Source organism: Pelecanus crispus, chromosome 11, assembly GCF_030463565.1.
Source record: "Pelecanus crispus isolate bPelCri1 chromosome 11, bPelCri1.pri, whole genome shotgun sequence".
Classification (NCBI taxonomy): Eukaryota; Metazoa; Chordata; class Aves; order Pelecaniformes; family Pelecanidae; genus Pelecanus; species Pelecanus crispus.
The window spans coordinates 36,229,134-36,243,393 of NC_134653.1; the positions used below are offsets into that span (position 1 = coordinate 36,229,134).

General features: G+C 51.9%; 1 protein-coding gene across 2 annotated transcripts in view; it reads left to right on the forward strand.

The window, feature by feature from the left end:
* The first annotated feature begins 3,595 nt into the window (after positions 1-3,595).
* ULK1 (unc-51 like autophagy activating kinase 1) overlaps positions 3,596-14,260 on the forward strand; it is an 85,268-nt gene continuing 74,603 nt past the window's right edge. For both annotated transcript variants that reach the window (XM_075718155.1, XM_075718154.1), the window contains exons 1-3: positions 3,596-3,694; positions 4,553-4,645; positions 4,735-4,776. In XM_075718155.1, the coding sequence (XP_075574270.1) occupies positions 3,605-3,694; positions 4,553-4,645; positions 4,735-4,776 (225 nt within the window). In that variant the 5' untranslated portion in view covers positions 3,596-3,604. The remainder of the gene's footprint in view (positions 3,695-4,552; positions 4,646-4,734; positions 4,777-14,260) is intronic.

The following is a 14,260-nucleotide window of genomic DNA, read 5'->3' on the forward strand; positions in this document are numbered from 1 at the left end:
CGGGGGATACAAGATTTTGCCTGCCTAGAAATCATGGATGAAGCTTCAAAAAATTTTCTTCGCTTCCTGCCTTAACCTTTTGCAACTGTTACGTTCTGCGTTAGAGACAGCGGCTTTTAACAGCTGGTAAAATAAAGTCTTGTGTCTGTCATTTGCCAAGTAGCTTGATTTTTTTTTTGTTGTTTTGTTTTTGCAAGTTTGATGATTGCCGCTTTTACCGGCTCCTGTGTTAATTTCTGAATTAACCTCTCGCGATCATTAACAAAAGCCTGAAATTGTAGACCTCGTGGACGGCACAGGCCTAGAAGTGAAAAAGAAGACAAGTAGCTAAGTATATTGTATTTCCTAAAAAAGTAATTTTTTAATTAATTTGTGCTGAAATCACAGGCGTACGCGAGCCTTGTTTTGGTTTAAAGGCTGCTTCAGCAGACCTTGTTATCCAAGTCCCGTTGAAGAATACCCTTATCGCTTTTACAGTTCTCACTAAGCACTAAATAACTGCTGGAATTTCAGATGCAAATTACCGCCGGTCAGGCACCGCAACTTTTCTCTCGGCCTTTGGTATATGCTGTCATTTTTCCACGAAAATTTGAAGTGCAGGGTGGTACCTGAACGCGCGTTATCTCTCGGCCAAGGGCAGCAGACCACCGGCCAGACATTGCATCAGTCAGCCACTGCTTTTGGGTAGAAAACAAGGGCTGACGCTGTGAGGTGCTGCTTGTTCCTAATTTTTGCTGAAAACAGCGATAAGCGCGGACGCTCAGCGTCACGATACCAAGCACCCTGTCCGTAGGGCTGCCGGCATCGTCGGCAGCGCGCGTTCGGTATTGCAGTGCAGGTACACACGGGTCGATACCGCGCGCTTGTGTGAAAAGCAAACTTCAGACGGGCACACGGAGCGGTGGGAGCTGCCCGTGAGGCGCGTTCTTTTCTCTGCGGCTGGAATGCGATGTTCCGCTTTGGATATTTTGCTAAGGAGCTAGACGGAACGGAGCAAGTGTGGAAGTGGTCTGGAGACCACCACGGCTGGCTGGAGCGGGTTTGAGCAGCCTGGAACGGGAGGGGATGGGTCAAATGCATGACAGGTTCCTGCAACGGAGGGGACAACCTGCGGGCTGGCACCCACGGCAGCGAGAGCTTGAGGGTGGCCAAGCCAAGTAGCGGGTGCAGGCTGGGGAAGGGTTCTCATGGCAGCGATGGTTGCATGTCGAGCTCCGGAGCAGGGCGTCTAGAAAGGTTCCTCAGAGGAGAGCTTGATGGAGGCACCCTCCATGGCTCCTCGGTGCGTGCTGGAGGTTTGCTCCCCGAGGAGGAAGAGGATGGAGCAGGGGATGGAGCAGCCACGGGCCCCTGGCACACGAGCCTGTGGAGGAGGGCCAGAGTGTGTGGAGGAGACGGGCCAGAGTGTGTGGAGGAGATGGCCCACAGCATGTGGAGGACATGGGCCACAGCATGTGGAGGAGATGGGCCAGAGCGTGTGGAGGACGTGGCCCAGAGCATGTGGAGGACATGGGCCACAGTGTGCAGAGGAGATGGACCACAGCATGTGAAGACATGGGCCACAACATGTGGAGGAGATGGCCCACAGCATGTGGAGGAGATGGGCCAGAGCGTGTGGAGGACGTGGCCCAGAGCATGTGGAGGACATGGGCAGGAGCGTGTGGAGGAGATGGTCCACAGCATGTGCAGATGGCCCACAGCATGTGGAGGACATGGGCAGGAGCGTGTGGAGGAGATGGTCCACAGCATGTGGAGATGGCCCACAGCATGTGGAGGACGTGGGCAGGAGCATGTGGAGGAGATGGTCCACAGCATATGGAGATGGCCCACAGCATGTGGAGGACATGGGCAGGAGCGTGTGGAGGAGATGGTCCACAGCATGTGGAGATGGCCCACAGCATGTGGAGGACGTGGGCAGGAGCGTGTGGAGGAGATGGTCCACAGCATATGGAGATGGCCCACAGCGTGTGGAGGACGTGGGCAGGAGCGTGTGGAGGACATGGCCCACAGCATGTGGAAGACATGGGCCAGGGCATGTGGAGATGGCCCACAGCATGTGGAGGACATGGGCCACAACGTGCAGAGGAGATGGCCCACAGCGTCCTCCAGGACATGGGCCACAGTGTGTGGAGGAGATGGGCCAGAGCGTGTGGAGATGGCCCACAACAAGTGGAGGAGGTGGCCCAGAGTGTGTAGAGGAGATGGCCCAGAGCGTGTAGAGGAGGTGGCCCAGAGCGTGTGGACATGGCCCACAGCATGTGGAAGAGATGGCCCACAGCGTCCTCCAGGACACGGGCCACAGCGTGTGGAGGACATGGCCCACAGCGTGCGAAGGAGATGGGCCAGAGCGTGTGGAGATGGCCCACAACAAGTGGAGGAGGTGGCCCAAAGCGTGTAGAGGAGGTGGCCCAGAGCGTGTAGAGATGGCCCAGAGCGTGCAGAGGATGTGGCCCACAGTGTGTGGAGGAGATGGGCCAGAGCGTGTGGAGATGGCCCAGAGCGTGCAGAGGAGGTGGCCCAGAGCGTGTAGAGGTGGCCCAGAGCGTGCGCAGGCGCCGGGCCACCCCACGGGCGAAGAAGGGCCGTCGCAGGCGGCGGGACCGGGTCCCACCCGGGCCCTGCCACAGATCTTGTGGTGAATTTTTACAAATCCACCCAGACGGACCCATTTATTTCACGGTTACAAACACCTCCCCGCGGCCCGGGGTGGCAGGGACCGGCAGGACCCCGCTGCTCCCCGGCGGGCGCTGCGGAGGGACGCGAGGGGCCGCGCTATGACTCAGGGCCGGCGGCGGCGGCGCCTTTAAATGTGCCGGGCTCGGCCCCCTCCGCCTCAGGTGGCCTCCCCCGCTGCCGCGCACCGCGCCTGCGCCGCGGCCGCCGCTCGCCTCTCGCCTCTCGCCTGCGCCGAGCTTTGTCTGCGCCCGGGCGGGTGGCGAGGCCCGGGCGAGCGGCGGAGCCTGGGCGAGCGGCGGGAGCTTGGGGGCGACCCCGGCCCCCGCTGTGTGGGAAGGGTCGGAGGGGGGAAGCAGGGCGACCTTAAGGTGGACTAGCGCTTAAGGTGGAGCGCTGCCGTAAGGTGGACTGGGCGTTAAGGTGGAGCGCGCTTAAGGTGGACTTTCCGCGAAGCCGCGCCTGCGAGGCGGGGAGGGCCGGGGCTCGGCATGGGGAGCCCCGCCTGAGGCGGCCGCCGGAGGAGCCGCGCCGGTCCGTGCCGAGGAGGAGATGGGGCAGGCCCGCTGCTGAGGAGCCAACTTCTGCCCGGCCTCTAACAATGCCCGGCTGCCGGCCGCTCTGCAGGGAGAGGCGGCCCATGGAGGAGGGCGAGGTGGGGCAGAGGAGCCCGGCGCCGAGCTGCCGGGGGGGGCTGGCAGGAGAGGGGCCCCGGCCCCCGGCTGCTTCTCGGGGGGGCACCGCGTGTGTTTGGGAGGGGGTGGCGGGGGGTGCCCGGTTGTGTTTGCATCGGGAAAGGTTGACTTTCCTTTCAAGGGAGCTCCTTCATCACCGCCCTCCTCCTCCTCCTCCTCCTCCCCGTCCCTTTGCAGCCCTGAAGCCGGCCCGGCCGCAGCCCCCCCGCCGGCCCCGGGACCCCCGGCCCAGCGCCATGGAGACGGTGGGAAAGTTTGAGTTCAGCAGGAAGGACCTGATCGGGCACGGAGCCTTCGCCGTCGTCTTCAAAGGCAGGCACAAAGAGGTGAATAATCTCTCCTTTTTCTTTTTTTCCCTGTTTTGTTTGGTTTTTTTCCTGTATTTTTTAGTCAGGGCCAAGCCGGGCACCGCATCCCGGTCATCCCTCTTGGGCTGCGGCGGCTGTGCTTAGCCTGGGCATCGCCCGCCGCGCTCTGGGGCAGCTCTGGTTGATGGTAGACATATTTCTTCTTCTTTATTATTGTTATTCTGGAGTTTATTTGGCAGGCAGGCGCCCGCCCCGGCAGGACGCGGGCAGGTGGCTTCACCTTGCGGCTGGCCGGAGCGGGGCCCGCTGCCCCGGTGTCCGCAGAGCCGTCCTGCTCGCCAGAACCAGCCCTTGCCTGGAAATCAAGCCAAGCAAAATTCCCCCCCTGCACCATCTGCGAAGCGTGTGGAGGGCTCTGGCTTTGGTGCGGTGTTTTGGTTTTTTGGCGTTTTTTTGTGTGTCAGGGAAGTTTTGTCTTGCTCCGCTTAATTTTTCCAAGAGGAGGGGAAATCGCTCCCTGGGAAATAAAAGGAAACCAATCCGGCAGTGGATTTTCCATCATTAGGGTTTGGGATAAGCTACGGCTCGCATAGCGCGTTTATTTCTTGTGATTAAATAAGAGGATAATCAGCGCAGAAAGCAGGAACAAAAACCCAAACCTTGGGCTTTTCTCCTTGGGCTGACAGGCGTAATTTGGGAAAGGGCAAGTCTGAACAAGCGAGGGATAGGCATTAGGATATAAAGCGAGAGGCCTTTACCGGTGCTGCGAGACGCTTCTTTCAGTAGTATTTGTAATCTGTTAAGAGGCTGCTTATCCTAATGTAAATTAATGGTGACATTTACATTTATTATTGAATTACATATGCGCTCTTTCAGAAACCCGAGCTGGAAGTAGCTGTGAAATGCATTAACAAGAAGAACCTTGCAAAATCTCAAACTCTGCTGGGCAAGGAAATAAAAATACTTAAGGTAAAAGTAGGCTGGCTTGTTTTCTTCAGTCTTTGTTCTGTGTGTCCTTTGTTGCTCCTTGCTTATGGTCCTTGTTTTACTTTTTCTAGGAATTGAAACATGAGAACATCGTCGCCTTGTATGACTTCCAGGTAAATACATTCAATTATGGCAAAGCATTCTGGATGTGGGAGAGGTTGAATGGGCTTTGTGGAATTTCAGTTTTTAACAGCTGTTTGTAATCAAACGTGTATTCCCGGGGGCGGGGAAGGAGGGGGGGAAGTCTTCTGATAAGTTAGGGAAAGGTAAACAAACACGGCTGAGCAGATCACGTATTAATCGTTGTCAGGACCTCCGAACTCTTACGCAGTTGGGAGCTGAGGCAGGAGCTCCGGCTCCCAGGATGTTATGCAGTGAAATGCAGTGTGTGGTGAATATGCCTGTGTTGGAAGCTCCTGAGTTCTCAAAATGTTAGAAATAAAATTACGGTAGTTATTCCTGGCATGCCTATCTTTTATTTTCTTTCTCTGGTCTGGATATACTCCCTAAGAAAATGTCTTTTTCCTAAACAGTGTAAAAATAGTGTGAGCGTGACTTTGTAGCATATGATTGTCTTCAGTTCCAGAGGATTTTCATTTGCATTTTTCTGTTGTCCTTGTGGCAATCACTAAGTGTTAAAGATTGCAGCAGACATTTTTAGATTATTGTGGTTTCCCGCAGTTGCTTTTTCCTTCAAAGCCAGCTCTGAAGACCTAATCTAAGGGGCTAAAACCGATCTGCTCTGAAACCCAAGTTATCCAATAACTTTTTTTTTCCCCTTGAATTTTTAGTTTTAAAAAAAATCTTGTCACGGGGCAAGTTTTCTCTGACATTTGTGATGCTTTTTAAAAGAAAAAAAAAAAACACCGCAGGATCTAAAAGCCTAAAATGGAACCCTTCTGCTTCTGGATGAGGGGCCGGCACGCGGTGTGTCGGCCCAGCCTGTGCCACCCTAAGGTCTGATATTTGCGGGTGACGGCTACGTGACCGCCGGACCCCCCGGGTGGCCCTGGGGTGGCTTATCTGGGAGCAGCCTGCCCCGTCCCTGATATCACGTGTCCCGCAGGCCGCCGTGTTTGTTGACATTCCTCCTTCTCCCGTGGATTGGCTCCGGTGGCCTCCACGTCACCCCGAACGCGAGTGCCAGCCGGTTGTTACGGCCTGTTTGCAGTGCCTTCTGGGTGCTGTAGTCTGCCTGTGTCACCCCAACCCCGCAGCCCCCCGGGGCTGGGACACCCACCGTGTCCCTCGCTGCCGGGGCAGGGGGTCGTGGCGGGGTGCTGCGGGGGGGGCCATGTCCTTGGAAATCGTTTAATGCCTGGGGTTGTTCTGGCGAAAGGTTGGACGGGGGGGGATTTCAGGCTGCTTTGGGAGGGTTGCAAGGCTGCCGGGAGCGGGATTGCTTCTTGGAAATGTCCCGTGGGTAAGAGGCCCGCTGTGTGTTGCTCCTGAGCCACCGTTTATTGCTGGGCTGGCAAAGCAGCGACCGCCTTTGGCCTGCTGCGTGCTGCGGAGTGGCTCAGGGAGCTGGGGAAGTTTCCCCTGGGCACAGGCTGCTTGGAGCATTCGATCTCGTGGTTTTTTCGTTCTCCTCTGTACCTTTTACTTAATAACTTTTCAGCTGAGGGAGTGAGCGGCAGCTCCTGCGCTTCCTCTATAGTTTGCATTTGTACAAAGCGTTAAGCTGCTGGATTTGCTTATTGCAGATCTTTCAAAAACCTTTGTTCGTGTTCTGTTCCTCGCCCTGCTTCAAATAACTGCTGGGTAGGAAGCAGCTCAAAGACCTTTCCTGCAGAAGGAGTGATTTAACCGCTGTTACAACTGCAGCAATGCATTTTTCTCCTTATGTGATGGCAAGTGAGCTGTAGTTAAATTCTGCGTGTAGCCGTGTAGCCTGGTGGGGTATTAGCAAGAAGCTGTGTAAGATACCACGAAACAGGAACTTGAGAACGGTCCTGGGCTCAAGGCACACCCAGGTATATGTGTAGTTACCAGCTTTGTCAGAGGCTCCCTGTATGACCTGGGTAATTTGATTTCTTGGACGAAATGAGCTGACTGGGGTGGCACTGGTGTGGAGTCTCCCCCCGGTGCGAGGTGATCGGTCACCAGACATGGTCTGATGCGGTCCGCCCACCCGGGTTGGGTGTGTAACGTGTCTGAGTGTTTGGCCTTGCTCTGTGTCTGCTTAGGAGTTGTGTGAGAGTAAATCATCTGCAAAGGTAACAGTGCAGGTCTGTGGGAGGCTGGCTTCTGCCCGCCTTCCCTTACTTTGTGGAAAAGACTACTTATTGCTCACCTTGTTCCTCTGATACAAGATCGGTTGCTTCATTCATAGCTGCGTATATATTTCCCCTCCAAAATGTCATAGTTGCAGGTAATTGAGCCCTTACTTTTAGGCTTTCTAAAACTGAAGAGGGTTCTTCTTGTCCTACAACGTCACAGAGCAAAAAAGGAAAAAGTATTTTCTGTGAATCTTACCGTTGCCCCGTCGCTTTGCCTGTCGTTGCGTTTTGTGTCCCTTCCTCTGCGCCTCCTGTCAACAGTGACTTTAACTTTTACTCGCGTGTTCCTTGCACACAAGGAAATGGTTGCCAAAACCACAGTGGCTGTAAGCAAGTGATTACACCCGATGATGCTTTTGTTTGCATTTTCCTGGTTAAAAGCTAACGCTAACCAGGTCTCGTACAACTCAAGATTTCTTTTGTTGGGTGTCCCAACAATTTCAAATGCCAGATTTGCCCCAGACAGACGCTTGCAGTGCTGATATCTAATACTGACAGCAGCTCTCACCCTGGCATGCTCATTTTATCCTTCAGATCAGGGGAAATTGCTGTGTTCCTTCTAGTTTCATAGATCTCTGTGATACTGGTTCATAAATAATGACAAGATAGGAAGCTTCGTTAGGAACAAATGAGAATGGTGAATGTTTAATGCTTAAAAGTGCAGCGTCTGGACTTTTATAGATCCCCTCACTGGAGTCCTAAGAGCAGCACCATTACATGAGAATGGCTCACAAAATGAAATATGCATACTCCCATTATTATGTGCTCATGTATTAGTGAGAGGTGCTGTGAATAGTCTAGGAGCCTAATGCGAGAACCCTCGCTCAAAAAGAGGATAAATCATATTGTATTGAGTTTCTAAAAGTGCTGTCTATTTAGTGTCCGTATGGAGTTGTGGTGTGGATCCTTCCTAGGCACAGGAGATGTTTGGCATAAAGTAACAACCGGATTCCTCCGTACGCAGGGTGCGTTAGGTGCTACTGAACGATCCCTGCCCGACTCCTCAGCTGGATTGCTGAGAGCTGGGGTCTCCAGACTGCAGCAGTTGAGGGGAATAAAGCAGTCTAGAGAGACGTCTGGAGATCAGAAGTCTTTTTAATCTTTTTAAAGACGGCCAAATGAGCTCTTGTCACTAATTTTCGCGTTAGGGAACAACAAGGATAAAAGTGATGGTTTCCACCGCATGAGGAACTTGGTCTGGAAATGAGGTTTCTTAGAAAACACGTTTCTGGAACTCTGAGGATCGGCTCAACTCTTCATGCACGTTGATGCTGAAAGCTTAGCAGCGTGTGGTCTGGTGTGTGGGACTTGCTTTGGTTTCTTTTGTGACTCGGGACATTGAACCGGAATCTCTGATCAGAGACCGCTTGATGAGCTAAGGGGATTCAATGGTAGGAGGGTAGCTGCTGAACTTGTCAGATCCTGGGAGCACTGTGCGCTAGACAGCTTCTTCCAGCGCTGGTCAGAAGTAGGTTCTTGGGTGTAACTAAGATCTTTGGGGCAGTGGGAGGTCCTGGCTGTGTTTTCTTCCCTGTGCTGTGCCAGCTGCCCCAGGAAGGTTGGTTGAATACGCGTCAACTGAAAATCTCGGATGTGGCTGTGTTGGAGCTAGGGCAGAAAATCTGCTATTCCTGGACATAAATCACGCTTTGGATATTGGAAAGTGTTTTCCTGCATGAAATAGGAAGAAGGATTATTTTACTGGCACGTTTTCCCTAGTTGCGTGCTGTGATCTGAGCTTGCTTCTTAAAGCAACCTAGCTATGGCTGTGCTTGTGTGGGTTATCGGGTGGTTTGGGGCTTTTTTCCTAACTTTTGCACGGATGGGATGGACTGGTTGTAGAAACATAGCTGTTGACATCACGCAGGGCACCGCGCTGCTGAGTTTCTGGTTCAGCCTAGGTTACCTGAAGGTCTGCTTTCCATAATTTTGTGTCAAGTTGGCTTTCTGTACTCACCAGCTCGGGATGAGCTGAGAGTAATGCTTAACTCACTCGTGTAGCACAGACTCATCAAAAATAGTTGTGCTGGGGTGACTGTATCACCTGGAGCTCCTGGAGACAAAGAACACAGAGTCCTTGCAGTGCAGTTTTTCTGGTGCACATGGATTAAGGCATGGGTGGCAGAACAAACACTTCTCAGCTTAATCATCGGTCACCCTGGGCTGGTTTCGAGAGCCAAGTAATCAGAGGCTTGTTCTGTTGTTGCGGTATAGAAAGTCCTTGTGATGGGTAGGATCAGGGCCGGTGGGCTGTGATGGCCTGTTGTGCTGCCTGCACCATCACCCTTTTCCGATACGGAGCCTTTAGCTGCTAGTCCACATTTTCTGTACGTGCCTCCTGCTGTCCCCGGGGACCTCTGGAGCTCTGTGTACAGCAGCGTCCTTTCGTCATGCCCTCCAGCCCCGCTCGCTTCTGCTGCAGCGCTTCGCCGATGAGTGTGATGCCTGATGAATCAGTGCTGCTGCAGCGTCACCTCCTTGCCTCGCCACCTCTCGTGCCACCTAACGCAGGATCTTTGGTTCCTCGGGCACCGCAGTTCGGGTGCCCCGTCTCAGGAGACAGGGCTCCGCTGTGACGCTTGAAATGACTAAGGAGGCACTCTGTGTCTGCGAGATCATGCTCCTGAGGTCAGGCTGCCTGCCTGGTTAAATCCTGTTTTAATTCCATGCCTGAGCAAAGCTGGCAAATTTCCTGGTGAGTGGGTGTAAAGTGCGCAGGCTTCTCTGAACTGCCAAGCAATCCTCTTTCTGTTTGCGCTGCGGACAAGAATGGGGTGTCTGCTCCTTTGCTCTGTCGGCATCCTCGCATCTGTTGAAGGGAATCACTCTGTTACTGCAGATTGAATCTGGCTTAATTCAGAGCTAGAAAGGGAAGAGGATGGAAAATCCAACCATCCTCTGCCAGTGGTTTTGTAGGATGAGGCTTGAGAGTTTAGTGGACCAAAATGGCTATGTTTATGGGGAGTAGAGAGTTTTATAGTCTTGAACATCTTTTTATATTGGCTTCACTAGGTGGGTACCCCACTGTGCAGGTCACAGAAACATCTAGCAAATGTTGACCACTAACTATAGACCTTAGAGGAGTCATGGGCTTTTTTTAGAGGGAGTGGTCTTGTTGCATTTCTGAAATTATGATCACTGCTTTACTCATCCTGGTGTGTAAAGCACATACCTGTCTTCCTCTCACATGATTAAGATGTCATGGAAGAGCCGGCGACGTGGAAGTTAATAGCCTCTAAAGCTCCTGTGGAAGGTAGCATTACTCAGACTATAATGACAGATTAAGGAATGTTTCCCAGGAGTAATCGGAAACTGGTAGGCTGTTGTGTTCACGGTTTGACAGCAGAGCTCTGGTAACGGCTGAGGTGCTACTCGTGCTGCTCTTCACGAAGCTCCATCGGTGGTTCCATTATGAAAATTTCCACTCTTTAAATCCTTGCGATGAGTGAATGCATTTGGTTGGAGTGGGCAAAGCAAGGCGGTGGAGATTTGGAAGATTTGTTAGTGGTTGGACTTGACGATCTTAAGGGTCTTTTCCAACCAAAATGATTCTATGATTCTGAGATGGATGGGAAGAAGTGCCTCCTAATCAGTGGCTGGGTGGGATCAAAGTCAGATGGAGAACCACTGTTTGAATTCCTTCCAAATATTTATAGGTCCAAACCAAAGTCCAATTAAAAGATTTAATTTTGTGGCTGGACTGGATCTGCCCCTAAACTGTGAAACTGCAATAAAGCTGTATGTTTCAAAAGCTCATCTTAATGCTCAAGCACGCGTAGAGAATTGAGGATACCGCTCACTGTCGTGCGTCTTCCTTTTTCCTCTCCCTTTCCTGCACCCCCTGCCTTCCCACCTGTGATACCAACTCAAAAACTTCTGCGCCACAGGCAGACTAGCAAACAGCAAACATAGAGGTGGTGGTGGTGGTAGGAATCTGAGCTGCATGGCTCCGGGTTGGTTTGGGGAAGCTCCTAGAGAAGCTCTGGTCCTCTCAAGCGGACGTGTCTCTTCCATGAGGCAGAGCGCCTTCATCGCGTGGCGCGCAGCGAGGTACGGGGGGAAATGAGAAGCGAAGGCCAGGGGTGGTCAGCAGAGGTGGTGGTCTTTGATCTGCAACGTCAAGGAGAGAAGGTTTTTGGGTTTGTTTTGTTTTCAAAGTAAGTGTGTACTTTTTTGCTTGTTTTTTGTTGGTTGGGTGATGTTTTGGCTGTGTTTTTTTGCTGTTACTCATGGTCATGTAGCAATAGTAAATGGCAAACTTGATGGAAAGTGAATACGAGTGATGCGGTCTTCCAAGACAGTGTTCCTCAGGTACAGACCTTTGTTAAAGGTCTTTACTTATGACAAGCCATCTTAATCGTCTTCAGATTTATGGTTCCTCTGTGAGAAACTTAATAATAAATGTCCACAGCGGAATCAAGGGAAGAGCCCTGCCAACAGATAGCTTTAGAGCCTCTTTCGTGCTTCGTGTATATCAAGAGGTGCTTTAACTGCATGGTATCTCCTGCTTTATGATGTGCAGGCCTGAAATACCACCCTAAACGTAAAGAGATGCTCTCGAAATGCACAGCGAAGATCTCGAAGCTGCATTTGTTTAACAGGCAAGGTTGTTTCAAGAGGGGCCGATAGAAATGAATCAAATCCTGCATCGCTGGTTGCTTAGGGCAATAATGTTCTGTCTGGCTGCAGGGGCACCTGGCTTGTCTCCTAGCGTCGGAATAACAGGAGGAATTAGGTCAGCTGAGCTGGCATGCTAGAGATCAACCAGACAGCGTGGTTCCGGTGGGGGGGAATGAAAGATGCAGAATTTGAAGTCATTAGAGATCCTATTTAGCAAAGCATCTTAGGTCTCCGGGAAGGGAAGGCCTCCCAGCCGGCTCGGTACGTGCTGGCGGCCTGGAGCGCAAGAGCTGCCGCGGCGATGGGAAAGCCCAGGGATCGCAGCGGAGGGTGAGGCGGTGGCAGGCAGGGCTGGGGTGCAGCCCGGGCTGGATGGGTTCGGAGCACGTAGGTCGCGTGTTTCCGACGCGTGTGTGCTGCTTAACGTCGCCGTGCATGCGACTGGGCACTTGGGCAACTTTCTCTTTGCAGGATTTTTCATTTGTGTGTGATTTTTTTTTTTTTTTTAAAATCTAGTTGGCAATTGTAGCCAGCATGTTAAAAACATACTCGGTTCTCTCCAGTTTTTAAATACTGCAGATTCAAGCCCATGTTACTCTGGTTTTTGGTAACTGGAATTTCCCCCCCCTCCCCCCCAAAAATTAAGATAGTTTTTTAGTTGAAAACCTATGCTTTTTTTCTTTAAACTCCTTGTTATAACACCTTTGTGCTGTGACAGTGTGTGTTTGTTTTCTTAAATCTGGTAAATGAAGTATGAAATAAGTGGGTGTAAAAGACAACTTGCAAAGGCCAATCAGTCATGCAGCTGCCACAGAAAACCCCGTGAGGGTTGGGCCTCTGATTTCCAAAGTTGCATTAAAAAAAAAAAAAAAGTCTCCTGCAGGATATCAGATTGTGTCTGGGATATGCCATTAAAAAAACCCAAGCCGTTCCCAACTTTATTAGTGGAACTACATTAATTGGTTCTAAAATCAAACTTCCAGATCGAGTGGCTTTGCTTGTATTTGAACATCGTAAGTGAATATGTCTCAGCAAGTGGGCGATTAAAAGTGAAGCGTTGGCTCTTGTAGCCTGCCTTCTTGCCTGCCTCGACCCGCAGCGCTCCCCCCGCTGCTCCAGCGCTTTGGGTAGGCTCGTCAAACGCAGCCTTATGGTGTGCAAGGATTTCATTCCAGTACATGTGACTGAGCTTAAGGTAATGGGGAACTCGACCTTAAATGTTCATTTTATTATATGACTGTGATACAGAAAGGAGATGAGGAACAAATATAGAAAAGCAGAACAAATAGAGAAAAGCAAATCGGATCTTCAGTATTTTTACCATTTTTTTTAGAATTCTGAAGTCTCCTCTCTTGATAGCATTTACATAATGTGTTGCCAGTTGCAAAAAGGAGCTTGCTTTTGGTTAAAGAAGCTTCTTGGTCTTATTCTGCCTGTTGGCAAATGTTGGCAAAGGGGGAACGACTTCTTTCCACCCCACGTCAGAAAGTCCAAACTTTTCAGGATTCTGCTGCTGCTTTTCCTCTGCAGTCTCTTACCCTTGCTGGGCCGCTGCAGCTGCTGCGTACAGATGTGACCTGCGCTGCACGCTCTCGGGCGGGAATGAGAGCTGGCTGGGGACGCAAACTGGCGTAGGTGCTGCGGCGTTACCCCCAGACGAACACGACTCCTGACAGAAGTGATTGCTTTTCAGTGTCCCGGCAGCACGAGTCTTCAGTTTGCTCCAGTGTGTGTTTTTTGGTTTCACCTTGAAGCCCTGTGACTTGTGAAACCTGCCGCTTTGTCTCTATACTCTGACATTAATCCTATATTTTGGTTTCTGTGGTTAGGCTCAGATGCAGCTCTCGGCTTTGCCTTGCAGTAGTGTGTTGCTCTGCAGAGGCCCAGCCTGCCTCCGAAGGAGAGTCATGTTTTCCTGTTCGAGCTCTCTGCGAGCTATCGGTCATCCAGCAAGTGCGTTGAATCTCAGGGCTTTGATCAAGGCCTGCGGTGAATTTGTGCAAAGCCAGCAGCAGACTGCCCGGTCAGCGGTGGAGAGGAGAGCTGGGGCTGGGTGGAAGAAGCTGCAGCAAGCTCGTGTCCAGTGGAAGGGATGGTGAAGTTTCTTCAGGTCACTTGAAGACTGAGCTGTCTTACCAGCTGTCCTACCATTTGTCTGTGGTGGGTTCAGCTGCCTGGCAAACAGTAGCTCCACGGACATGATGCCGTCTTGTTTGTTGTTTTTTGGGTTTTTTTTTTTCTTAACATCACGCAGTCAGACTTTAGGACTGTTGCCAGGGGGATGGGAAGTACGTTCCCTCCCTTCCCGAAGCCGCTGTAGGACCAGAGGATAGCTTTCCTGCTGGTTTTGATCCGCCCTGAAGCACAACCTGTCCTGACAACTCATCTGTTTCCGAAGCAGACACTACCATAGTGCCTGGACTGGGGTGACACTGGCTCTTTGCATCGTGGTTCTCCTGGTCCTGCAGAACTCCACCTGCTGCAAGGCTGGCCCTGAACCCCTTCTGTGCTGCAGGGCCTCCCTTCTGCTTGCCCTGTGCCTCCGCTGGTGCCCCACAAGCTGGAGCAAGCCGACAGGTCTGTAGGAAGCAGAATGCAGTCAAGAGCCAGTGCAGAAGTCTGTGGGCCTCCCTGGGTCTTGCTGCTTATGCCTATTCCCTGGGATCTACATGAAGAAATTAGAAGCCCTCATTCT